Source organism: Rousettus aegyptiacus, unplaced genomic scaffold (assembly GCF_014176215.1).
Source record: "Rousettus aegyptiacus isolate mRouAeg1 unplaced genomic scaffold, mRouAeg1.p scaffold_m13_p_17, whole genome shotgun sequence".
NCBI classification, from domain to species: Eukaryota; Metazoa; Chordata; class Mammalia; order Chiroptera; family Pteropodidae; genus Rousettus; species Rousettus aegyptiacus.
In genome coordinates, this window is record NW_023416292.1 from 41810600 (window position 1) to 41837331 (window position 26732).

Consider the following 26732-nt stretch of genomic DNA (forward strand, 5'->3'; position numbering starts at 1 on the left):
ACAGTAACAGTGTTTAAGAGTTCAGGCTCTTGAGTCAAGTAGCCTCGGGATAAAACCCTTAGTGTGTGAACTGGTCACAGTTTCCTCATCTGGGAAATGGAAATAATAATTATACTTTTATAATAGGACTGTAGAAGACTAAATGAGATCATCTGTATAGAGACAGCATAAAGTATGGCACATATGTGCTCAATGAATATTTGCCTAATTATTGTGGGGGAATACATTTGGGTATATTTTCTGGTATTTCTTTTACTGTTGCCAACAAATATTTTTTGCAAATGTCATTATTTTGTTTTCATATTTGAAAAATGTTTTCCTTGTGAATAGAATTCTAGGCAGAAAGTATTTTATTTCATTGCTCAAAAATACCATTTTAGTGTCTTCTAACTTCTATCAGTCCTTTCGAGAGGAAAGCTGTTAAACTTCTTGTCGTTCACTAACGGCACTGTGTCTTAACTCTTCGGTCATTTTCAGTGCTTTGTTTTTCTTACTTTGGTTTATGAGTTTCTTTATATTGACCTTACTTAAGGTTTTAAGACTTCTAAATTTGTGTCTTGATATATTTCATTAGTTTGGAGAAATTCTTGGCCTGTTTCTCTTTAAATATTGTTTCTGCTTCATTCTCTCCTCTCCTTTTAGGATTCCAGTTATATATACATTAGATCTGTTTATGTTGTCTTTTTTGTCTAATGTTCCTTTCGGTAGTTTTCTTCCTATTTACTTTCCACACTTTGGTCTAGACCCTTCTTCAGTTCACTATTTCTTTTTTGCTCATCTCTCCAATCTGCTGCTAAATACATTTATTTAGTTTTTAATTTTAACTTTGTACTTTTTTCTCTTACACACTTTCATTTTTTTAACAAATTTTAGTTTCCTGAGAAAATTCACATTCTTATTATGTATTTTTTAAATATATTCATTAGAGTTATTCAAAAGTCTTTGTTTGATAACTTCACTTTTTGGATTATATATGCATCACTATTTTCTTAGTTCTTGGGAGTTTTTAGGTTTTAGTTGTTGGCAGGCCTGGGCTTTTGATTAAAAACCAGGCTTTGTGTATTAAAATTGTAGATGCTGTGGTTGACTTACTATGCTGCACAGAAGGTTCACTCTGTGAGAACTAATGATCTTCATTCAAAACGGGCTGAGCTGATTCAGTCTGGGTTGCTTATTTGACTCTGATTTTCCCCACTTGTAGCGTGTAGCCCTCCACAAGTTTCAGCTGTGTGCTGGGTTCTTTGTTATGGCTCTTCCTATGTTAGCTATTCCTACACTCCATTTTTGTTTCCTCTGGACCGTTGGAGTACAGAAAGTTTCCTTCCACCTTACAGAAATTTCATTTAAGTGCTTAGCCTTTTATCCTACGCATTTTAAGAATTAAGCTCACTTTTCTGCACCTTCTTCTGCTTCCAAGTTCTGGCCTCCTACATTCCCAAAATTACTGTGCATCTCTATTCCTAGAAGATTGCCCAAATCTCTCTTGCAGTCTCCTCTAAGCTGTGGTCCTTTACAAGATTCTTAGCTTCCCTCCCTTTGCTAATAAATAGCTGATTCCCTCAAGGTGAACTGTCATCCCACTTCCCTGCTGTTCCTTTGTCTCCGAGATCTTGGCCCTCTTACTTCAGTAGCTCTCCGATGTTTCCAACTGATTTTTGAAATATTAACCTTCAAAAGCAAATCTATCATAACCAGAAGAAAATGTTAACAAATTACATATTGAATGTGTCCTGTGTGTCACATTAGCGCTAACTGCTCACAGTACAATAGTAACATGTTTTTTAAAAATACCTAAAACCTGCAGTTATTAAGTGATATGTGCAAGTGTTTTTATATATAACATACCCCGTGACCCAAGGAACTAAAGTACTACTGACTAACATGGACATGTGAAACACCGATATGTAGCTAAGTAGTTCTGTTAGAGGCATACAATGTATGTTATTAGGAACTCAAAGAAGTATTTAACACTTAGCTGCAGGTGGGAGTAAGGAAAGTGAGCAAGGATGCTTCCTATAGGAGGCGTGACCCTAGAAAGGAATTTCAAAGATTGAGAAAAAGTTAGTCATCATAACTTGTCATTTACTTGACCCGGTACAACTTGTAAGTATGCCATATTACTACTGAAAATGTGCTGCCTATTTCTATTATAAATGCTGATGCATTTGAAACATTTAAAACATTTTAGGATATAAAAGTTAATTTAAAAATTTTAACCACGGCAATTGATTTCTCCACAGGTGTTCAAAGCAATGAATATACCACAAATCAGAAATCCTTCTTTGCCTCCCCCAGAAAAAATGCCTGAATCCTATTCTGCAAAGATTGCTCTTTTTGGTGCTGGGCCTGCAAGTATAAGCTGTGCTTCCTTTTTGGCTCGATTAGGCTACTCTGACATCACTATATTTGAAAAACAAGAATACGTTGGTGGTTTAAGGTAATGCCGACATTTATTTCATGTTTATAGTATCAAAAATGATGGGGTAAAGCAATTATGAATATCGTTGGTTCATAATTATATGAGAACTTAGGGCTCACAGATGGTATTTTAAATGTTCTTTTTCCAAATGCTCAAATTTTGATTTTATTATTCACTTTGAATTTGAAGTTGGCTTTAAGCAATATTTATTTTAAATTTTCTGTCTAGTTTTGTGAATTTAAGAGAAATCTCAGAAAAACATTTTATAGATAAAGGAACAGATCCTATGAAAACTTGTTTCATCCCTGTGAATCTTTCCTTTAATGGAAATCTATCTAAAATTATGAAAATTAGCAATGGGGAAAACCTAGCTTCACAGAATCTTGGACAATTCATTTTGTTGTGTAACAGACATGTTGTTCTGCACACACTTTCAGTTTTCAGTCTCTTAAGTTTAGCACTTGATTATCTCAGAGTCTACTAAAAATGTTTTGATGTTCATTTATTCAGTTTATCTCATAAATACCATAAATATCAAAATTAATAGTTGATATTAACCAGTATAATTTATGTAAACCAAGATTCAGTCACATGGTTTTTTTATTTCCATAAGGAGTAATGTATCTAAATGGAAAATGTTCATTTAATATCAGCAACTTTCAGATATTAAAGCCAGGCTTAGAAATTGGATGGCGTTTATTTAAAAATGGAACTCTATAGTGGGCATATATTGCTTATGATCATAAAGAAATAAAATTTATTATAACCTGGGAGTGGATATTGCTTAAAATATTTGATCAAAAATGACAAAGTATTTGGGTGGTAAGTTAATAATATTATTCAATTTATTGTTGTTTTCCCTAAGTCTGTCAATGTGCATCAGAAAATCATGTATTACAAAATACAACCATTTTGCATGTCTGTTGCTGTACTTAGCATTTAAATTTTGAAGGCTACTGAACTATTATTGAAGCAGCACATTTTTCATATTTAATCACAGAGAATAAGTTTAGTCAAGTTATGGCTAAAATTTGTGTTTATGTTTTCTATGTGTTATGACATCTATAGATATGTGTCAGTAAATGTATAAATTTCATTATTGGTCAAGTAACGATATGCTAAACCCAAGATTAGCTTTCATTAATATTAAACTATTTGAATCATCTAACAAAAATATCACATAATATGAAGACCCATAAAGGAGAATATGAAGCATAAACTGAAGAAAAAGTAACCAGATTGGCACAAAATAATTGTTATTCTGTATTGATGTTTCACCACTATGAGTTTTAGGGTATTGCATATATTTCATAATTTTTTTTTTCATGGAAATAAAGTACCTAATATATTATTTCACCAGAATAATTTAGACTATCTTTTTAAATGACATTTTACTACAGTTTTATTAATTAGAAAACATAATCTGTCAACAACATATATATAAGCATTGTACATTTTTTTCAATTATATACAGCAACAAATATGTGAGCTAATTTAAAAAAAATATGAACTTAATTATTGTATACCCTAGTAGACTAGGAAAAATCTTTTTGCCCCTTAATTGCATTTCTACAAGAAGCTGAGATGGAACACGCCTGTTTGTAAATTGTTCTACTGACAGTTTTTGTGGAAGACTTTGTGATTGTTAGCATCTTTCTCTCGCTCTAACTCAGATTCAGGGTAGGCATTTCTAAACCATATAAACTGGCCCTAAACTTGTGCTTTTATATATTTTCTGGGCATTTTCTAGTGGGACAGTGGTACACATTCTTCTGTATTAATGACCAGACATGTTATTTTAAAAATTTTTTAAGTTTATTTTCTTTCCTTTGCTTTTCAATCTTCTCAGTATCTAGGGACAATACAAAGTGTGACAGCGTTATAGAAACTGACACTGGAATTTAGCCAGAATTGCAACCACAACACTTTTCTGTTAATTTATTTTCTCACTTAAGATGTCTCTCATTTTCTTGTACCTTCAAAGTGGCTAAAAAAGATTAAATTAGCTTTGTATTTGAAATCAATTGCTTAAAGAGGTGATGTCAAGTTTTATCTTTCCTTTTCCTTTGCATCCAAATAGATTATTTTATCCCTGGTAAATTAGAATCCCAACTACTATTTTAAAAAAATCACTATAGGTGGTGAAAGACATTCCTATTGTATTGAATACAATCAATCAATTATTTTTGATACCGCCACAAGTTTATAAAATGACCAGTAGTTTTGCTTTCCTCAAACTGTGGCTTTTCAAGACATGAGTTTAAAAGCGTGAAAGAGCTTGATATTATAACAGAGATAAATAAAGATGGTGTTAAGAGGCTTTAAGTGTTCATGTATGTATATACTTTCTGATTTTGTCTTTTATTTATAAAAATGAATATACATGAATTATGGCACTTTTGTTAGGTGGGATGTCAGAGCAACAATGTCCTTTTCTTTAACGATTTTAGATGTTACAACATTTTTACTATGTCTGTTGCCTTCCATATTGCTTGATAATATAGAGAAATGGGGTTTAGTTGAAATAGTTATAACAATAGGAAATATTTTGAGAACATGTATGATGCAACACAAATTTAAAGCCTGGTACCCCTACTATAATAAATGAAAGCAAAGCTCTATCAAAGTATAACTGGGCTTCAAAAAGAATTGAATGGAGTTGTTATCAGTAAATTCCATTTACATCGAAGAAATGTGAGCATAGAAGAAAGATGATTTTTTTTTTCAGGGTATCTGACACTTCACTGACTGTACTAAAGATTTATGGTTTCCACAAGATAAAATTCTTTCAAAATTTCAGATTGTTAAAAGGGCATAGATAAGAGAATAACAGTGTTTTTATAAACACAATAAACTTGAGTAGTAATTATTCCTATCGAATTTCATTTTCTGTTCTTTTATCCCCTTTCTTACCAGCAGTCTTGATGGTAAGCTCATTTACTCTCATGATTTCAATTACCATCTGTATGCAAATTATTTAAAATCTGTATCTCACCTGACCTCTTTCTCTTGGTCCTGGTCAACACAGACGTCTTGGACATCTCCTCTATCCACTTCATCAGACGAATACTGTGCCTCTTTCTGAGTTTGCTGTCACTGGGGATGACATCACCAAAACCATGGGCATTATCTGCACCTCTCTTCAGTATCCTGGCAATTTTTATTTTGTGAATACTTTTTAAAATGTAATCTCACTCCTTCATCTCTAATGTCCTTAACATCTCAATTCCTGCCTCACTGCATAACCTTCAAATCGTTCTCTTTGTTTCCTGATGTCTTTTCAAATCTATTTTCCTTGTAGTTTCCACATCTGATTATATCCCTCTTCTACTTGAAATCTCTCTATAACTTCCCTTAGCCTAAAAGACAAAGGACTTGGTTTGGCACAGAAAGCCTTCCATAACCTAATATTTACCTGTCTTTCCCCTGTCACCATCTCTTTCTCCCTCCCTTTTTTCCTCCTTCCATCCTTCCTTCCTTCAATATTTATCGATCTGCTACTATGTGCTAGTCATTATCTCAGGCACTAGAGCTACAGAAATGGACAAATCAAAATGCTTGTTCTCATGGGGCTTACATTCTGGTGATGGGAAGGCAGACAGTAAGCAAATAGTAAACCAAATTTTGAATATATCTGGTAACGAAAAATGTAGTAGGGGGTTTTAAAAAAATGGCAGTCGAATGGTATGCCTTATGCATTTGGTGTCCAGAATGGATTATTTAACATGTTTATCCTCTAGTCTATATAATAAAGTTGCTTTCAGTAAGAATCATGTAATCATCAGCAATAATAATTATTTTGAATTATTTCTATAAAATAAATGTTAATTAAAACATTCAATATTAAAGATATAGTTCACACTATTTCATTATTTAAAATTTTTAAAAACAAATGAGAACTCGTAGTTGTGCAAGATTACAGAATTGAAGCAATTCATGTGGGCTTCATATGCTCTCATTTTATCAATTTCAAATCAATTGTTTAAAGATTGAAATATGTAATATTGCAGGAGTGGAGACACAAGCTGTCTACGGGCAGATGGAATGAGGAATGCTTATAACTGAGTCAGCATATGCCAGTGGCCACTCTGACTGCAGTTTTTCATATTACTTCCCTGTAGAACTCAATATTTATTTAAAAAATGGGTTTTAAAAATAAAACATATACACATATTATTAAAACTCTATAGAGCCACAGCAATTATTTACAATTTAGATCCACCAAAGATTTATTTGGGGGCGGGGGGGAGGACAGTGTTTAGAATATCACTGACATTGTTTAGAGTTATCAGTTCATGATGATAATATCAAATGGACTTATTTTAGTCAGTCTTATAACTGTTTTTTAAGTAGTCTAAAAACAATATACCCATTTATTGCCTATGCCTGGGTTTAGTATGAAGCTGGTCAAGGTTAGAGGTTGATAATGGAGTTTGAGGCTTGAGCAACCCATAGAATGGGGGTGTCTTAAGACCAGTGTTAGGGTGGAGGAAACAAAGTTTAGTTTAGGGCATGATAAGTTTAAGATACCTATTAGGTATCCAAGTGACTGTCAGTGTCCTGAATTTAGGTCTGAGGAAAATATGTGGGAGTCATCACATATTGATGGCATTTAGAGCTCTGAAACAGGAAGGAATTCGCTTGGTACCTAGGGTGCCTGATTCTAGGGTGGCGGTGTTCCTGTTGAGGCTTTCTGACAGTCTTTGCTCCGTTTCCCATCCCCTGTACACAGGATTTATACCTTTTCCCTCTTCCCCCTTCTGTCATTTCCCCATTCTCAGTCAGGGACCTTCTTTCATCTTCACTTATCTGAAAGCAGATCGTTCGTCACATTTCACCTACCTTATTATGTCATCCTAAAGTAAGCCTTTCCTCCTTTGAAACACTATTGATTGCATTGGACTGTGTATGTGTCTATATCTCTCATCTGTCTGCTGATCTCATCCATTGGTGAATATAAATGTCACATTTGTAACACTCAGTAATCATATCCCCACCCCCTGCCTACTTGAGTATGACCTAATCTAACCAACACTTTCTAGTACCTCACCTACTTATTTTCTGTTGGAGAGGTTTAGAGATGTGATTCTCACACAATTATTCATTTAATACATGTGCTAATCATTGTGCTAAATGTTGTATAAAGTGTTTGTGGGAAGTATGAAGGTCTAATCGGATTTGCTCAAACCCCATAAGCCTGGCACCCCATTTATTCTGATGCCTACTTCTGCTTTTGAAGTTATATACTTCTTCCTTGCTTGGGTTTCATCCTTCTAGGTTATGTATGCCCTCTTTTCTTTTTGATCAACAGAGAAGTTGTTCCAGCTTCTTGTAGCCTGCTCTTTCAGAGCTGTTTCTTAATTCAGAACCATTAACCTACATGAGCATCATTTTTTTTTTTTTATTTTATATACTTCTACTGAAATCCCATAAAAATTCCAAGTTAGGGCTTAACCAGAGAGAAAGGTACTCTGCCACAACGTACTTGGATATGCTTAGAGCCTTACCTTGCTGCAGTTGGTTTATTTGACTGGAATTCTTTATCCACAGGTCCTTGCTTTTGCTTTCCTATTCAGCCTTTGAGGAATTTCATCAAATCCTAATTTTAGTCCATTTCACTCTCCCACAGAGCCTCATGCCTATCAAAACTGGGTGTCAGTGTCCACATACAATCCATAATATTTAAGAATCTTTCCGCTTAGACTATGAAAGTTTAGAGAGGAAGAAATATCCTCTCCTCTCTTAGGTTCAGTGGCTGGGCCTATGAAATAAACTGACAAAAAATAGATAAACAGATAAATGGAGTTTATTAACATACACATTGTGTACACACATGGTAGAACTCAGTGATGAGTCACTCAAAGGAGTGGTCAAACTTAAGGTTTATATAGCATCTTAACAAAGCACAATACATTTGTGTGGAAGTGACAAGACAAAGGGAAGAACATTAGGCATTTAGGGGTAGCACACTGTGAGAAGGTAGATATATGGGAGAAACTCATGGAAGATAAGGGTTATTAAGTTTTGTAGTGTGGATTCCTTTTGGTGCCTGTCTCTGGGCTGATAAGGGTCTAGAATTGTTTCTTGGTGATTAAGAGTCCTGCCTTTCCTGGTAGGGAAAAGAAAGCACACCTTTGCAAATTTATGTCCTGCTTTTAGGCAGATAATAGGGGGGCAGAGAACTTTTGTTTGTTTGTTTGTTTTTTGTTTTTATATCTGCTTCTTTTCCGTTGCCTTCAGCTCAAGGTAATTCTTATACCAAAGTGGCATTTTTGGGGATGGAATGTTATGATACCCTACGGAGGCAAGCCATTTTTGGTTCCCAGAGCATTATGACTTCTGAGGTGGTGTGGCTGGAGTTTGCAAGTCAGCTTAAGACATTCTTATCGCTGATCTAGGCCCAAATTTATTCTTACATATAATCTCATGTCCTCACCGGATGGAAGGCCCCTTTAGTATAAGGCCTTGATTTTACATCAGTTAATACTTTGCATTTTCTATAGTGCTGAGCATGGTGTCTTGCCAGTCATTCGATATATAGAAAAAAATTGAATAATCCAGTTCTTAGGCCACCACAGAATGAAAAGTTTGCATACATATTTTGGAAGACTTTGCACTGAATTTTTCAGTAGCTTCATTTTCAACAATTATTTAATTATTTTACAAATTAATCCCTATAGAGCCTGGATATATCTCTCTCATTACAGGTACTACATTCTTTTATAACTATGTTTTATGGAACTTCCCTCTCTAGAATGAGAGCTTATAAAAGTGGGATAAAATTCACCATCAAATCATGGCAGCTAACATTGTGCCTGGCAATTTGTAAATGTATATTAAATGAATAGGTAAATGAATAAATGAATTTTTATTTATTCATGAATATGTTTTTATTACTATAAAACATTGAAAAGTTATTTTTGCTTACCTTTAATACTCTAAACTATTATACTATTAAGATGTTTATATTTTTTGTTTTAAGTGCAGATAGTGAGCAATGATATTATTTATTTATGACTGTATCATTTGGGGACCCTTATTCCTTTCATAGAAGATGGGTTTGCTATAAAAACATTCTATAGATCACATGGAACTAATCCTATAATATACTAAACACAGTAATTCAAAGCTACAGATTTGAATTTGAAGAAGCTAGAGTTGTACTTATAGAATATATATGTGTGTTATATGTATATATGTACATTAAAACTTATATATACTTTAAACTAATTTTTGATTTTTTAAGATTTTGTTTTCTTAGGAATTTCTTTTAGAATTATTAGTAGATAAATCAACTAAAATACTTTAATAAACCTAATAGTTCTTTGTTTATTATTCACTTTCCATTGTTTATATTTATTTTCACATTAGTTTCTACTGTAGCCCATATAATATTTTATCATGCATATAAAAATTTGGGTTTCCTCATACTCATAATGTGATATGAAAATATCCTTAGAAGAGATACCTAGCCCTTTAATATTGCTCAGAAAGACATGTTGCATTTTTTAAGATTGGTGATTTTTTCACAGATGTTTCTTCTTTTTTTTTTTCAGTACGTCTGAAATCCCTCAGTTCCGGCTGCCATATGATGTAGTAAATTTTGAGACTGAGCTTATGAAGGACCTTGGTGTAAAGGTAAATGAAAAACATAACACGTGTATTGCTCAAAGAGAAAGGAATAAGGTCTACACTAAAGATTAACAGCAAAATGTCACATATTTTAGGAAAGAACAATTAAAAGCTACACCAGGCAGAAGGAGAAAGATGCTTCTCCTTGCTTAGGGCATTTGTCTGTCTACTGTCTGAATGCCACTAGCCTGGAAAAGAGCAATCAATAGTTCTCATCTGGCACGCCTGCATGTGATTAATTGTCTGTAAGAAACAAATTCCTAAATTGCTTTAGGGGTTCAGTGCAGCTAATAGAAGGATTTGGTTTCTTTAATCACATTTTTTTATGCAAGTTGTGTGCACACTGAAACATTCATGTTTCACAATTCAGAACATAATTTTTTACAGAGGTTCATTTTATTTATTGTATGCATCATGTCAGTAGTGTTAATGTGATAATCCTTTCTCAACATAAGTAGTAAATCAGTGGAGTAGAAAGCAACAGCTTTGTATTTCATTGTTTTGCAAAATAAATATTGTGGCGCTCTTTTAAAGGTGGTCAAAAAGTTGACACATTGTACTTGGAAAATATAACTTTAGATATTCCTATTTTTTTCTATTATTTAAGAATGTCACACATATTGCTATTTATGTCTCAAAACTGTTAATTTTCTATTATAGATATAACACAATCGATTAATAAAATACTGTGATTTACATAATATATTCTGTAACTACATGCAAAAGATGTTTTGAAAAGTAATTAATAAACTACTCAGGACTTGCATTTAGGAATAAAAATTAGAGTAATCGATAAGAGGGGAAACACTCAAAACAATATTTTGTGCTTTTACACTTTTAATTACATTTTTTAGCAGGAGTTTGGTGATAAAACATTTACACATAATCACTAAACAAAAAATGTTATAGCAATATGCAGTAGAGATGTGCACAACTTTGTGACAATAGCATTCAAAACTAGTGTTTAAAATACATGATTAAGGGCAAATATTTACTTTTAAAATATATTCTGAAAAGTTTTTAATCTAATTGAATAAGGAAATATTTATTGAGTCTTCAAGCTAATATATTAGGTGAAGATTAATCAGAAATTAATTTTTAGTTAAATTCTGAATTTATAAGTAATTGCAAAATTGTATTCAAAATTGCTGTTATTAGGTAACTCATCAAAAGATATAGTAATATTCAATATACTTAGTGCCAGAAAATATACATTTTAACTACAGTCATACCACTTTCTAAATTTATAGTCCTGTAACCTTGACAAAGACAATTAATATTGCTAGCTTTGTTCATTATCTGTACTACCATTTGTACAAAATATAAATTTATCTACTTATATATGCAGAGAATATCTCTGGAAAGGTAGAAGAATCTGAGAGATTGCCTTTGGCAAGGTGTGGGAAGGATTTATCACTTTTTTATACATTTGAATTTTACACCCTATAAATTTATTATATTATCAAGAAAAAATTAGAACCCACATTAAACAGGAGGTTAATACTGTCTTGTCCATCTCTGTTTTTTTTTTTTTTTAAGATGCAAAAGAGATAAAACATTCAAACTTGCTTTATAAACAGTAAATTGTATGTGCAATTCTGAGGCATAAGAGCAATGAGATTCTTTTTCAGTTTTGAGAACTTGCACCCATTGAGATACTGCAGCTTTTATGACCTATCAGCTTTAGCCATATGTTTTAAAAAGTGGTCTACACTTGTTTCTCCCTTTTCATCATCACCAGATTCTTTTTTACCTGCCTTCTGTTTGTACTTCTCAACCAGCATTAGATATGTTAAAATCGATGGTAATTTCCTGGCAATAGAATGAATCGTATTCTAGGTTCATACTGTTTAACTCCTGTGCAGCATGTGACATATTCTTGTATGTGTGTATATATATGCATGCGTGCGTGCGTGTGTGTATGTGTGTGTGTGTGTGTGTGTGTGTGTGTGTGTGTGTGTCTGTGTTTTGGACTTTATGGTCTACCATTATCTTGCTTATTATCTGATTTTTTCTCTTTCTAATGGATTTGTTTCATTTATTAAACAAAGAATTATTGAGAGTTACTTTTGCCAAGTATTATGCTAAGGGCTACTCTACAACCATTCTTCTTTTGAACTCCAGTCCTATATTCTTAATAGTGTAATGACCACATCCATTATCCAAATAACATAAATTCAGCATATCCAAAACTAAATTTAATTCATCATCTTCAGTCCCAACTATGTTCTTCAGCTAAATTTCCTGTTGAATAATTTCAATTCATATCGTATCTAATAGTTTGATAGATTGGTTCTTAAATTTTTCAAGTAAAATATTGTCATGAGAAAATAATGAAAATTTTATCTGTTCTCTGTTCGTACACTAGTATATATTTTTTCTTCTATTATTTTATTGGCTAGAATCTCTAGTATGTTATAAAAGAGTGATAATACATAGGATCTTTTCTGGTCTGTGAGATAACATTTTAATAATAATGAATAAAACTTTCATTTTTTAGAATATTAAATTTTTATTCATTTTTTAAACTTTTGTTGGAAAGGAGGTATTAGGTATTAGATATGCCCCATTTAAAAACTTATGTTCAGTTAGTATAGTTATATTAACCTTTGCATTCTGGAATATATGCACTTTGTGTCATGTTTTGTTACATCTGTACCTATAAAACTAGATTTTTTTCTTACTCTTTTTAAAAATTTCCTTTGCATTCACTTACTTATTAAATAAGTATTAAAATCAGAAATATTACAGGGTATAGTAAAATACTGTTGCTGTCCTTGTAGACTTTTAAATCTACTAAAAGCCTATTTTTGTTTATTTTGCTTTATTTTTATTTATCTTTGTTACTTTGGGTAATAGAATTATGCTAGTCTTATAAAAATAAACTTCCCAGGATTTAATTATTTTATTATGGATAAGAATATTATCTTGAAACTTACCTTTCTTGCCATATTTGAACATTTTATCTTTCTAACTTCAAAACCTTTTTATGAGAGACAGAACTCTGACCTTTTCTTTTTCTATATGGTCATCAGTCTTTTCACCTATTTTATTCTCATATTATATTGCCCTACATATATATATATACACACACATATGTACATGTATATATATGTATATATATTCTTTTTCATTGAGGCTTTTTAATTAGCATAGATTTAAACATGTTATTCCAGTGTATAATAAAAATATCTAATTAGTACTTGTGATTATTTTTGCTTTTGTGTTTTTAAACTTATACATCATGTTCTCTTAACTTTTCTTCTTAATAAGACTGGGTAGTGGCTTCTATTCATTAATGTATTTTTTATAAGAAGTGATTCCCAGAGTTTTATATTTCCTCATTCACTATTTGCTGACTTTATCTTTATTAATTCTTTCTCTCTCTCTCTCCATATACTTATTTTATTTTTAACCTCTTGAGCTATGTACTTACTTAATTTTTATTTTTCTAGGTAGAATAATGAAACCATTTAAAGTTATTAATTTCTTTCTGAATAAATCCTTGTCAGCATCCATGTTTTTTTATTAGCATTATTGTGATTTTTCTCATCATTTCATTTTCCCCTTTTACACAGTTATTTAGGAAAATATTTTTGTTTGCTTTTTTATTCTTGTGGTAGAATTCAATTTTTTTTATTTATTAGCAGGATATGCAATTTTTAATTTATCAAGTATATTTTCAATTGATTTCACATCAGAGGATCATTTCTAGTATAATAAAATTATTCTTTAGCAGAAATAACCTCTTAGCTGTTATATTTTTATAAACTCTCTTGATTTTATAATAAAAATTTCAATGCAGACCACTGCAATTTATTTTTTATGTGATTGGTTTTATTTTTTTTTACTTATTTTTATTTTATTTATGTACATTTTATTAGTTTCAAGCATACAGTACATTGGTTAGACATTTATATAGTTCATGAAACAATCCTTCTGATTACTCTATCTTCCCTCTGGCTCTACATGTAGCTATTACCTTACTGCTGTCTGCATTCCCCAAGCAGTGCACCCCATCCCCATGACCATCTATCGACTACTAATTTGTACTTCTTTAACCCTTCACTACTATCTCCCAGCCCCCACCGAACTTCCCCACCTCTGGCTGTCACTGGATCATCCTCTATATTTATGGGTGTTTTCGATTCCTTTGTTCTTCTGTTCCTTAGATTTCACATATCAAGCGAAGTCACATGGCATTTCTCTTTCTCTGACTTACTTTGCTGCATAATCACCCCTATGGTCCATGTCATTGCAAGTGATAGGATTTCATTTTTTTAATGGCTGAGTAATATTCCATTGTATATATAAATGATACCTTCTTTATCCAATCATCTGTTGATGGGCATTTAGGTTGCTTCCATATCTTGACTATTGAAAATAGTGCCACTGCAACTTATATTTAATCCTATGTGAACTTCAACAAAATCTCTTGTGATATTTGTATCAGACAATGTTACTAATCTTTTAGTTAACTGCTTTTTGTTTGTTTTGCAATTCAGAATTTAGATGAATATAAATATTTTTGTTTCATAGTCTATATTTTTAATGACTTTATTTTTTTAAAGCTAGAAATGTAAATCTGCATAAAGATCTTTCATTTTTTTCTAAATATGTTAAAATTTGCCATTTCTCAAAGTATTTGATAAAATTCTATTTTGATTAAACTTAATTTGTAATTGCTAGGCATTTCTTCTGCTTCATAATTTCAGTAAAAATACTAACTGAGATCTCCTTATCATCTTATTTTTTGGTATGGTTATTTGAAAAAAGCATTTTTATTATCATAGAATTTTATTGGGAAACTAATATAAAATTATATCATATCTATTGGAAGAAGAGAAACGTGCAATAGTCAACAAAATATTTTTTTCTTTCAAAGAAGGTTAAATATTATTTAAACAATTCTTCCATCTAATCTCCTATCTTAGAAATTCTGGAAATATTTTATCTATTTAGCCAAATATTCTGTCAGAAAAATGAGACAAGCATGTACATTATCTTTTGTATTTTTTAAATAATGGATATCACATAGTTAATTTGAAATAAGAGTTCTACTCCAAAAAGATATTAATTTTTACCCTAAATTATAAATATTATACATATAAATAAATATTATAGATGTTCGAAGAAAGTTTCCATCAAGTCCAAAGTGGATATTACATGGAACTTTGGCTCAGGGCTTATTATATTTAGCCCTTATATTGGAATAGTACTAACTCTTATGCTAACATCAAATGAATTTTATTCTGAATTTAGCTAAGAATTTTGAGTACTCAGTCATATATCACTAAAGCCATTAGAGAAATGTATAATATATGCTGTAATCCTCATTTAAGAAAATCAAGTCGGACAATTACATATATAAAAATACAGAGGAATAAAAGGAAAAAAAGCACAATTGGATGCTGTCCAATCTGCATAGCTTTCAATGTACTAAATCACTGTGATGTTCTATGGGGATGGCCAGATCGTTTCAGGTTATGTGCACGAGGACAAAAGAGAGTCGACATATTCCTGAGGCAAAACTGTAAATGAACGTTATCTTTCGCTAGTGAATGTGAACTGTTTCAGATCCCCTTTCCTCGGAAGCAGGATGGAAAAGTATGCCACATGAATTGAAACTGTGGCCTTATGCATCGGCTGTAGCAATAACACACTTCGGTCAAAGCTATTCTTGGTCAAACCTATAGCAGTTATTCTCCAGGAATCATCTGGTCTCAGCAGGGTTAAGATTGGTGAATTAAACAGAAATATGAAACGGCCCACCCTCATCTCTCCTCATCCCACCCATCCGCAGGATATAATAGTGTGTTTGATTTAGTCTCAACTAGGGTTTCAAAAGGTTTTGGCCTTCCCAATTATTATAGCTGTTGTACCTCTTAGCAGTAAGACAAGAGACCCAATGTGAGGTTACTTCAACTGACAAGTATAATGATTTTGATATTGTGGTTGAAGAGTAAGAAAATAGTAACTGGGTCTTTGACCTCGGTGGGCCCACTGTGAACTAGACTTGAGCCAGGCTTCATTTTTTCCCTTGTCAGAGTAGGTCCCATTGTTACATCTTCAGGTGTCGGTGTCAATAAAGAATCTGTGTCCAATGCCTCTGAAATGAGTGGTGATTCCCAGCTCCACAGTACACAATAAACTGGGTAAATGGCCATAGTTTCCATTGGAGAAAGGCTAGGGTATGCATCACAGTATTTATTTGCCTGGATGGTGCAGGATACTTCTTCCTAGGACCTGGCCACCTCTGCTGTCAGTAGATTCCAGATATGAAAATTGAGTCATGTCTGGTAACTGACCAAAGTATTGTGACTTTTAATATGAGTGACTCCCCTCTGCTTCCTGACCTTATTCTTCTTCCCTGGACAATGTTCCCTATCGGAATTCTATCCATTCTTTAAAAAGGTTCTAGTGAAATCCTCCTACCTCTGTTTATTGTCATCCTTATGACCTTAGCCAGAATGAATCTCTTCATCTTCTAAATACCCATAGACCTGTGCTGCTCACACTCTGTTTTGTTATATTTATTTTTGTAATCTTCTGTGCAGATCTTGACTACCATTGAGGCAGAAACAGAGTCTCATTTGTCATTTTATTGTTTAAAGTGCCCCTACATAGTGCCTTGAAGCAAGCTATAAAAGTTTACTGACGTAATTTTAAATATACTAGCCTTTCTTCACTACTTTATTAAAAGGTAAAAGTGCATTTAGCCATGAAATAAAACATGTTCGTGTCCCACTGATATGCTATATTTTATATGTAAGCCTCTATAATAAAACACAAAGATAGTTCCAAATATGTATAGAATTTTATGTACATCAAGTTTCCATTCTTTTTGATGTTAAAGATTAAGCTTCTGTTAATCAAATTCCAAAGTATCATTATTCAAATGTTGTTTCATATAGATAATTTGTGGTAAAAGCCTTTCAGTGAATGAAATGACTCTTCACACTTTGAAAGAAGAAGGGTACAAAGTTGCTTTCATTGGAATAGGTGAGTAGCTTACTTTTAAATATTTTTCCATATAATATTCTTTTAAATTTCCTAACAATATCCAGAATATATGCCTTCAGACATGCCCATGGTAGAAGTTATATCTGTTCAGAGAATAGCAGACAGAAATGAGTAGAAAAGGAAAATTATCTATTTTATAACTAGTTGTGCTGTCTCACCTTCATTATGGATAGACTTTAGCGAGACCATCTTTATCTTCCCATTCTCTCACCACAGTATCATCACCAGTGAACATCTCTAAGAGGTAAAATTTTCTCAAGCCATGCCATGGAAGGTCAGAATTTTGGCTTAGAGATTTTTAGGTGCTGTAGCTTTCTCTTTATGATAAAACAAATTGGCTAAGTTGTTAATAAAGGACAATTGGCTTGTCTTCTATTCATTTTTTTTTTTCAAAATTTCCTGAAGACTTTTCACATTCGTCTGAATTTCAGAGATATATAATCATAGTTCTGAAAGTCACAATATATAGCTGCTAAAGCACCTAATGTGTCTTATGGTCCCATATTTTACCTAAATTCCATGAATATTGAGTTCTCTAACATTTTTTCATTCACTTATTATTCATTAAGAGACCAGAGAGAATAGTTGGTTTAATTTAGTCTCTGTCTCATGAACTTTATGTTCATTCTTTTATATGATGGTACTATGGACAGTCATGGTATAAAAACAGGAAGTTCATTCTTTTAGTTTGTCTTTCTCTTCTGCAGTTCACACACTTTGAATATGAATATCTAAGTAATAAATCTACACAGAGTTGAAAGCTGTTCCATCTCTTTAAGTGATCACACACTGGATAACCTTTGTTTTGGAGCTGTGCCTTTTCATAGCATTCCTAGAATGAAAGAATCAGGAATACTTCTTAGCCTACTAAATTTTCTTATCAGGATGCCATATAATTCCTTTCTAGATAACTACTACTGAGTTTAAGACTATTTCTATCACTCTCATCATATAGACAAATATTATGGAGAAGAAAATAAATTTTCACTATTTTCTAGCTTCTAAATGTATTGAACCACCTTCCTCTCAGAAGCTTGAGTGCCATTGTTGTCACTATTTCTCTATATTATCTTCATTTAAGTAGAATAACCATTGTGTAGATCAAGAATAGGAAGGAGAAAGTGTCTTATATTTCCCCTAAGTTTCATTTTTAGAGGCTATAATTACACCATCTTTGGTTTTACCTTTTAACTTTACAGTCGTGTTGAGAATTTAACATGAATAAGGCAAGTATCTATCAAGTACTAATATCACCAGTACTGGTTAAGCAATTTGCTGTTACTCTCAACAAGCATCTGTTCAAAAATACTTAGCTAATAATAAATGAAAAAGTTAATCAGGCAATAGTTCTGAAATATTGATGACATTTTCAAATAGTTATTTGAAAATCACTTTTGTTGTTTTCTATAGCAGTTGTATAAAAAAAAAATATGATTTCCATTAATTGAGTTGTATAAGCCAGTGCAGTTTTATGGATCTTTATGAACACTGCTTACAAAGGATCTCTCTACTGAAGAGATAGAGACCAAATAAATAACAATACATTGTGATATCTCCAAATCAATTTAATAAGAGGCCAATTATAACAAAAATTTGGAATTAAGTGGTTTGTCACTCTGAGTAGTTTTAGCCATAGCAATATCTTCCATCTGTAAGAATCAATAACGTTTCAGTTTTTTTCCTTTTATTTCATTCCATTAGGTACCCTTACATATGTTATGTGATAATGCTACATTCATTCATAATACCCCATTTGACTCTGCTCCACGGTATGAATACAACATTTAAAGTGGGAGTCCTTTCATATTTATGTTGCTGTGCATTTTCATGCTGGGAAGTGAATCTTTTGACATTTTGGTGTAGTGATGTGTTGAATGAATTTATGTTCTATTTCAATATTTTATATGAATATATACAGGAAAGTTTCATCTTGTCAAAAAAAAAAAAAAAGCTTCCATCTGTAGAAGACAAGTAGCTTCATCCTCCAGGAATTGTTTATTTGACACTCTTGATTGCTGAGGTGGGAGTTGATGACCTTTCTATTACCATATAACTGCCTGTCACTGGGACAGCCTCATGTCCTTTCATGCTTTTGTTTATTAACCATGCTTCTATGTCACATTTAAACTTTGCACAGTATTTTATCTTCCTTTTTCCACTCAGTTTGGAGACATCAATTTTGGAACAGGTATTTCGTATTATTTGGGATATCGCTTTGGGTACTTTAAGAAAGGACAATAATAGAGGCTTAAGCAAGATATACATTTAATTCTCTCTCATCTAACAGTGTGAACCCTCCTTAATAACTGACTTTCATTTTTGATCTATAAGTGGCCATTTGTCCATATGCTGCTAACAAAAATGGAAAATGAGGGGAACTCCTTTTCTTTTAAGTTTATGACCGAGAAGTTGCACATATCACTTCAGTTTTTATTGCACTGTCTACAACCTGGTCATGTAAACATGCCTAGTAGCAATGGGTACTGGGAAATATAGCCTTTAGTGGGGTGGACATATGCCCCATTAAACTTCTATTACTAGAGAAAAAGAAGATGATAGATATATATATAGAGAGAGAAGGAAAGCTCTCTGCTATAGGTTTGCATCAATATTGGTATTTGGATTCCTTATTGAGAGAGTTCAGTAAAGCACTTTATTAGCAAAGAGAACTCTCTTTGAACTTAGTGCTTACTATCGGTTACGTGAGTTATCTAAAGAAAATGGAGTATTTTTCTCTTTCTGTAGTTCAAAATACAATATTATAGATCTTCTATATTTGTAAGTTCTATCTATGCTATGTTATTTTGTCTAAGAGGAAAAAAAGTGACTTTCTTTTTAGAAGTATAGTTTATTAAGGTTAGCTTAATAAATCCATTGCATTAATAGAAGAGAGTTCTCATGTTTCTGATTTTTAATATTGTGTGTGATGTTGCTGGTGAAAAATTGTTCACTTTTAGTTTTCCTAATGCTAATAGAGTCTATTAAAAAAATTATCTCATTGTATGTGTATCAGTGTGAAACTTAAAGAGTTATATTTCTTTGCTCATGAGAGTCTCCTTTAAGTAAAGTAAAGGTAAATGAGATAAAACTCTATGCCGTATTCAAAACAGATTGAATTGTTTGGAAATAATTGGGATTTTTGGGATATTTTTATTGAAATAAAACATACGTTACTGTCAATATTCAGAAATAGAGGTAGAACATCTGTAAAAAAGGCTTCTTCAAAAAAACCTTTGGTTGGTATTGAAATCAATATAATAAATTACAGCCATCATTTTTCTTCTTTTTTTTTCTTTTTACAAAAATGAACATAAAATAATATAAAATTTCAAAGTATGTTACACATGGTTAGGGTGTTATTTTGCAACAAATGTGTTTCAGTTATGTATTATGTTATTTTGGTGTGTGTGCTTGCAAACGCTCACTGCATATGGAAAAATATTTTAAAATGTGGCTTAATAGTCAATAATAGAAAGCCAGTGTGATACATTGTAAAAACCCTGAAATATTAAATGCCTCTTTCCCATAGCATGCCCAACACCTGTCATTAAGTAGCTGTTGAGTAAATTAAATAAGTATTGAATGACTGTGATGTTGCACGCACTGTGCTAAAATTAAAAATATAAATAAATCTGATTTAGTCTTTAGCTTGATTTTAATTTTAGTCAGGAGAATTATAAGAGAGTCAAACAAACCAATATTCGTACAATTTGAAGAGTGAGAAATGGTAGGGGTTGGCTGGCCCTGAATTAGTATTCCTTTTTTTTTTTTTTTAAATCCTTTGTGTGATTATATTCTAGAGCCACCATTCTAGATGGCTGAAGAGTTGAATCCTTAGGCTTTAGTTTATGTAAGCCCGTTTTCTTTCCCTTTCTTAATTGTTGATTTTCTGGTAGTTTACCTCTTGTATTCCCACAAAACATGGCAGTGTTGAAAAGGTAAAACAAGCTTGCAATAGAAAGAACATACACTAAGACACCCTCAGATAAATGGCAAAACTTTTTATATTTTTCTGACAGGTATGTTTTTTTTTTTTCCTGTATGTTTGGTTTTAATACTCAAGAGAAAGAAAAGATTACAGGGGAAATGGCAGTAAAATCTATTATTATAGCCACAATACACACAAAGGGAGCAGGAACTGCGGAAAGATGTAGAGATAGTTAACTGTCTCACAACCAAATGCTTAACTTGTGTCTACTCCAAAGATATTTTTAAAATTCATTTATCACTATCGCCATTCCCTGGACCACTGCTGCTGAACCACTGCTGTAGCCTCCTAACCGGTCTCCTTGGCCATAGTTATACACACAATAGAAATAGTAATCTTTATAAAATTTTATCTCATCATGGCATTCTCTCATTCATTAAGTTCCCCACTCCCCGTCTCACCATAGCTCCCTATTTTCTTCATGATAGAAGAATTCCTTAAAATAAGATTTGCAAAATTCTTTGTGGTTTGGTCAAGAGCTTATGTTTCCTGACACTTTACCCATTAAATTGTGTATTTCAGGCTTTCTGAACTGTGTCCAGTTTTACCTCATCTCAAATTTTTTATCTCAATTTTTGGACATGGTGTTGCCTGGACCAAGAACTGTCATTATTTTCATACTTACATTCTTAGCTTCCATGTCTTTTCTTTTTCTATTTAAGATAATTCTCTTATAATAATCAACTCCCTACCATCACTCTTTAGCCTGGATAAATGAAGCTGTTCTCACACTCCCAATTCTCAAACCATTATATTCTTGTTCCTTTTCTAGATGTCCACACTGGACTTTGTATTGTAGCATTTATTTCCCTGAATGTTTTGTAATTGACTGGTTTACACCTTTGTTTTCACTGCTAGAAGTTAGACTCTTACAGGCTGAATACTCTGTCTGCCGTATTCATAGGTCTTTAGTGCTCAGCCATGTGCCTGGCATGAGGTAGGAACTCTATGAGGATTTTTTTAATTGTTGATTTTTAATGCAATTGTTTTGACTATCTACCAAAATAAATTGATAGGATGTTAAAACGTGTTACAATTTGGGGGTAGGAGTGTATTGTAACACTGACCAAACACAGGAGGAAATAGATATTATGTTACTATAAGGTTCGTATTATACTACAGATAAAATAAACAAGTGAGAGTAATGATATTAATGATGGTGATATTAGTAGTAGTAGCAGCAATAGCTAAAATATTTCATGCTCAATTCTTTTTTTTCTCAATTTTTAATATAATCTATGTCATTAACTCTTAAAGTGGCCCTTGAAGTAGATACTAATTCTATTTTGTGGATAAAAAAATAAGATTAAGAAAGATCAAAGAAAACTAGTAAATGGCAAACAAAGAATAAGTGAATTTTATAGAAAAGGTAGGACAAATGCAAGCATACTTCAGTGTAAAAAGCTGTTACAGACACGATTACTCAGAGCCAACAAGTTAACTCATGACACTTGACTACACTGCGGTGCCCACCTGTAGGATCCTGAACACGGGACCTCACACTTTGCAAGAATTAGTCTTTATATTTAACCTGACTTTTTGTTGCTACCAATTGTTCTTTTTTTTCAGTTACCATCAGAAAAGATTATTTTTGAAATGTGATGATTCCCAAATATTATAACAGCTGAAGAAGAGATAATTACAATTATGAAAATCCATTGAGAGATTGTGATATTAAATTTGCTACAGTATGGCCTTTAGTTAAATCTCTTGTGCCTTCTTAGAGTCAGAATTCCTCTCTATAGAAGTTATTCTTAATTAGCTTCTTAATCAGGAATTTCTAATTTGTACACAATCAGATATACTTTCCATTTATTTAGAAGAAAATGCAATAAGTTTTTTAGCCCACCCTTTTTACTTCTGTCCACAGGTAACTGAAGTTGTTTAGGGATTATGCACAATTCTGAAATGGTTATTTTAAAATAATAAACCTGACTTAATTTTAAAAAGAGCAAGAATATTTTGCCAATCCCCCATTTTTTTTAAATTTATAATATTGTTTAATCTAGTGTCACTTATAAGTACTCAGTTATAATTGTGAGATAGCTTCCAAGAAATCAGAAGTGAGGGAAATAGAATTCCAGCTGAGAGTTCATTAAATCATCACTTAATGAGCTCAAACAACCCCCTCCCCCAGAAGGAGATAAAATAGATGTAGGGCAATTATTCTTTGATCATATTAACATAACTGTAGAAAGTACATCTTAATCTTCAGAATCAGGTAATAGGGACTGTTAACCTGTATAATTAGAGGAAGAATATGTATATATATATATATAGACACTATCTCTTTAAAAGCACCTGAATCAAAGGACCTGTATTCTTTGAGCCCATATTATGAAGATACAAAAGTTAATCCATTGTAGAGACCTGTAAATCTCCTTGTTCTGATTCCAAGTTCACCAAGCTGTCATTGATTCCTAAATAGTTCGGTTATAGTAGGAGAATGCTAATCACATCAGTAAGAGTAATCCTGGTCCCCATGATGGTAATCTGTCACCCAAAATCACTATGCTTTTCTTTGTAATATGATAGTCTAATATGAAAAACTCTCATGTGAGGTAACGCTCATACAAACTGTAAATGTCTCAATTATTTTTAGTGGCTATCACTGCATTCAGAATAAGTCAAATTTTCTTAGCATGACTTTCAACTGGCTATAAAAGCTGTTCAAATTTACCACTTTAACCTTAAATCTACCACAGTATAGGCCTCTTCGACCAGCAGATATTTAGCCATTTCTCAAAAAATAACCTATACTCAAAGTTCTGGTCAAGATGGCAGACTAAGTTAAACACCGTGCTCGCCTCCTCCCATGACCACATTAAAATTACAACTAAAATATACAAAAGTCAACCTGGAGAATCCTCCAAAGACTAGATGAATAGAAGTCCTATAACCAAGGATATAAAGAAGCCACCTTAAGGTAGGTAGATGGGGCAGACACACACAATGGGTGGGTTGCATACCCACATATGGCAGTTGAGAATTGGAAGGGATATCTCAGCTGCAGAGGCCCTCCTAAACCCCATCCCCACATGGGGTTCCTTAGCTTGGAGCACCAATGCCAGCAAAAGGGGCCCCCACAACAGCTGGCTGTGAAAATCAGCAGGGATTCCATCCACCCAGGTGAGGCGGAAGGTGCTGGAAACCCAGGCATTTTCTTAAAGAGCCAGCTCACAGACTCTCTCTCCCTGGCACTCACCCTGGGCTCTGGTGGAAGAGCCTGGGAAGGTGCCAGAGACATACAGGGAGAGAATGAGTTGTGTGGCTGCAGGGCGAGGGCTGGAGGGATACCTGCCATTGTCCCTGTGGTGAGCCCTTCTCCTGTGTAGCCAGAGGGCAGACACCACCTTGCCTGTGTGGAGCCCTTTCCCCCCACAAGACCAAATCCGAATTTTCATTGGCCTAGTGAGCCCTGCTCACTCCACTCTGGTGACTTCCTGGGACTTCGCTTCTGCCAACTTGTGTGCCATGGAAGATTTGGGGCAGCTGGGAGGCAGCTAGTGTCAGCCTATGCTTCAGTCTTCTTGGACAGCTCTAAGGGGTCTGAGGCCCAGGCAGGCAGGCTCGGAGACTTGTGAAGCAGCTCCAGGCTCAACACTAACACCAAATCTGAGTCTGCATTAACCCACTAAACAGCACTCACCTAATGCTGGTGACTTGCTGAGGCCCTGCCCACTCACCTCACAGGACTCCAGAGGCTGTTTGGGCAGCCTGCAGGCAGCCGATGTTGGCCTATATTGCAATCTTTCTGGACAACTTTTGGGAGTTGGTATGCCCCAGGCAGACAGAAGCTGGTCTTGGTGTGCTCTGGGCCTTTTATGGAGTGTCCTCAGAATCAGAATTAGCATCAGATCTGATCTTCATTAACCCATTGAACACCACTCACTCCACGCAGGTGAATCCTGAGACTCTGCCTCACACTACTTTTGTACTACCACCTGAGGCTCTGTTAGCAGCTGAGCCTTTTGGATACCAGCAGGTGGTGGCAAGCCTCGAGGATTGCTGGGCCTTTTGCTGAGCTGCCCAAACATGATACCGGTGACAACCGGCCTCAATTCACAGCATGGCCTATACCCTGCACCTCCAGGTTCAGCACAGACAGATCCCAACCTTGGATAACTTTGTGGTCTCTACCAGATAGCCCTGGACAAGTCGTAGTATGTGGATGACCTTGGCCTGCACAGGAGCCACTTCCAAGAGGCCCCAGAACCAGCACACCTGATGGCCGCTTTAAACAATAACAGAACACCACCTGAATAGCCCCACAAGTGGCACACACAAAGGGCGATCTCAGCAGACACCTGAATCCACTGGAGTGATCCATCATTGCAGGATCAACCTCCTCACAGTACCTCGTAAACTCTGGTTGTGGCCAATCCTCACAGCCAGTAAGCCTAAGGGTCAGTCGCACCCACTGATGTACCAATAGCATTCAAGACTCAACTAACAACAGGAGGGCACATACAACTCACACAGAGATACAGCCGGATCATCTGGCTCAAGTGACCAGAGAGACTGTACCACTGGGCCAAGTAGGACACTTACTATATAAGGCCACCCTGCCAAGACTGGGAAACATAGCAGATCTACCTAAGACATAGAAATAAACACAGAGAAGCAGCAAAACTGAGAAAGTAAACATGTTTTGAATGAAAGAACAGGAGAAAAATCCAAAACGAAAAGAACTAAACAAAATGGAGACAAGCAATCTACCAGATACAGAATTCAAAACAATGGTTATAAGGACGCTTAAGGAACTTCAACAAAGAGATAGCAAGCATAAAAAAAGGACCTAGAAATCATAAACAAGAACCAGTCAGAAATGATGAATACAAAAGCTGAAATGAAGAATACACTAGAAGGAATCAACAGCAGATTAGTTGAAGCAGAGGACTGAATTAGTAATTTAGAAGACAAGGTAGCAGAAAACATAATTGGAACAATATAAAGAAAAAGTTAATGAGAATAGTTTAAGGGACCTCTGGGACAAATCAAGCAAAACAACATTCTCATCACAGGGGTACCAAAAGGAGAAAAGAGAGAGCAAAGGATTAAGAAATTATTTAAAAAACAATGACTGAAAATTTCCTTGACCTTGTGAAGGAAATAGATATACAAGTCCAGGAAGCACAGAGTCCTAAATAAGATGAAACCAAAGAGACCAACTTTAAGACACATCATAATTAAAATGTCAAAGATTAAAGACAAAGGATCTTAAAAGCAGCAGAGAAAGGCAGTTAGTTACCTACAAGTGAGTCCCTATAAGACTGTCAGCTGATTTCTCAATAGCAACTTTGCAGGCCAGAAGGGATTGGCAGGAAGTATTCAAAGTGATGAAAAGCAAGGACTTGCAATGAAGACTACTTAGCCAGGCTACTATTTGAAATTGAAGAACAGATAAAGAGCTTCCCAGGCAAGAAAAAGCTAAAGAAATTCATCACCACTAAATCAGTATTACAAGTAATGTTAAAGGGACTTCATTAAGAAGAAGGGAAAAACAAACAAACAAACCAAAGAACATACATGTAATAATGAAATGACAATAACTATGTTGCTATCAACAATCACTTAAATGTAAATCAATTGGATTAAATGCTCCAATCAAAAGATGTAGAATAGTTGAATGGACAAAAAAAAAAAACAAGACCCATACATATGCTGTCT

At 33.7% G+C, this 26732-nt stretch overlaps 1 protein-coding gene across 5 annotated transcripts in view; it reads left to right on the top strand.

Annotated features, from left to right (window-relative positions):
• The window catches only part of DPYD (dihydropyrimidine dehydrogenase), a 691841-nt gene that overhangs the window by 182361 nt on the left and 482748 nt on the right, over positions 1-26732 (top strand). For 3 of the 5 annotated variants that reach the window (XM_036235253.1, XM_036235254.1, XM_036235255.1), the window contains 3 exons: positions 2241-2437; positions 9976-10057; positions 16966-17053. In XM_036235253.1, the coding sequence (XP_036091146.1) occupies positions 2241-2437; positions 9976-10057; positions 16966-17053 (367 nt within the window). Of the gene's footprint in view, positions 1-2240; positions 2438-9975; positions 10058-16965; positions 17054-18775; positions 22981-26732 lie in introns of those variants that run through there. The other 2 variants (XM_036235256.1, XR_004955308.1) reach the window with 2 other exon arrangements.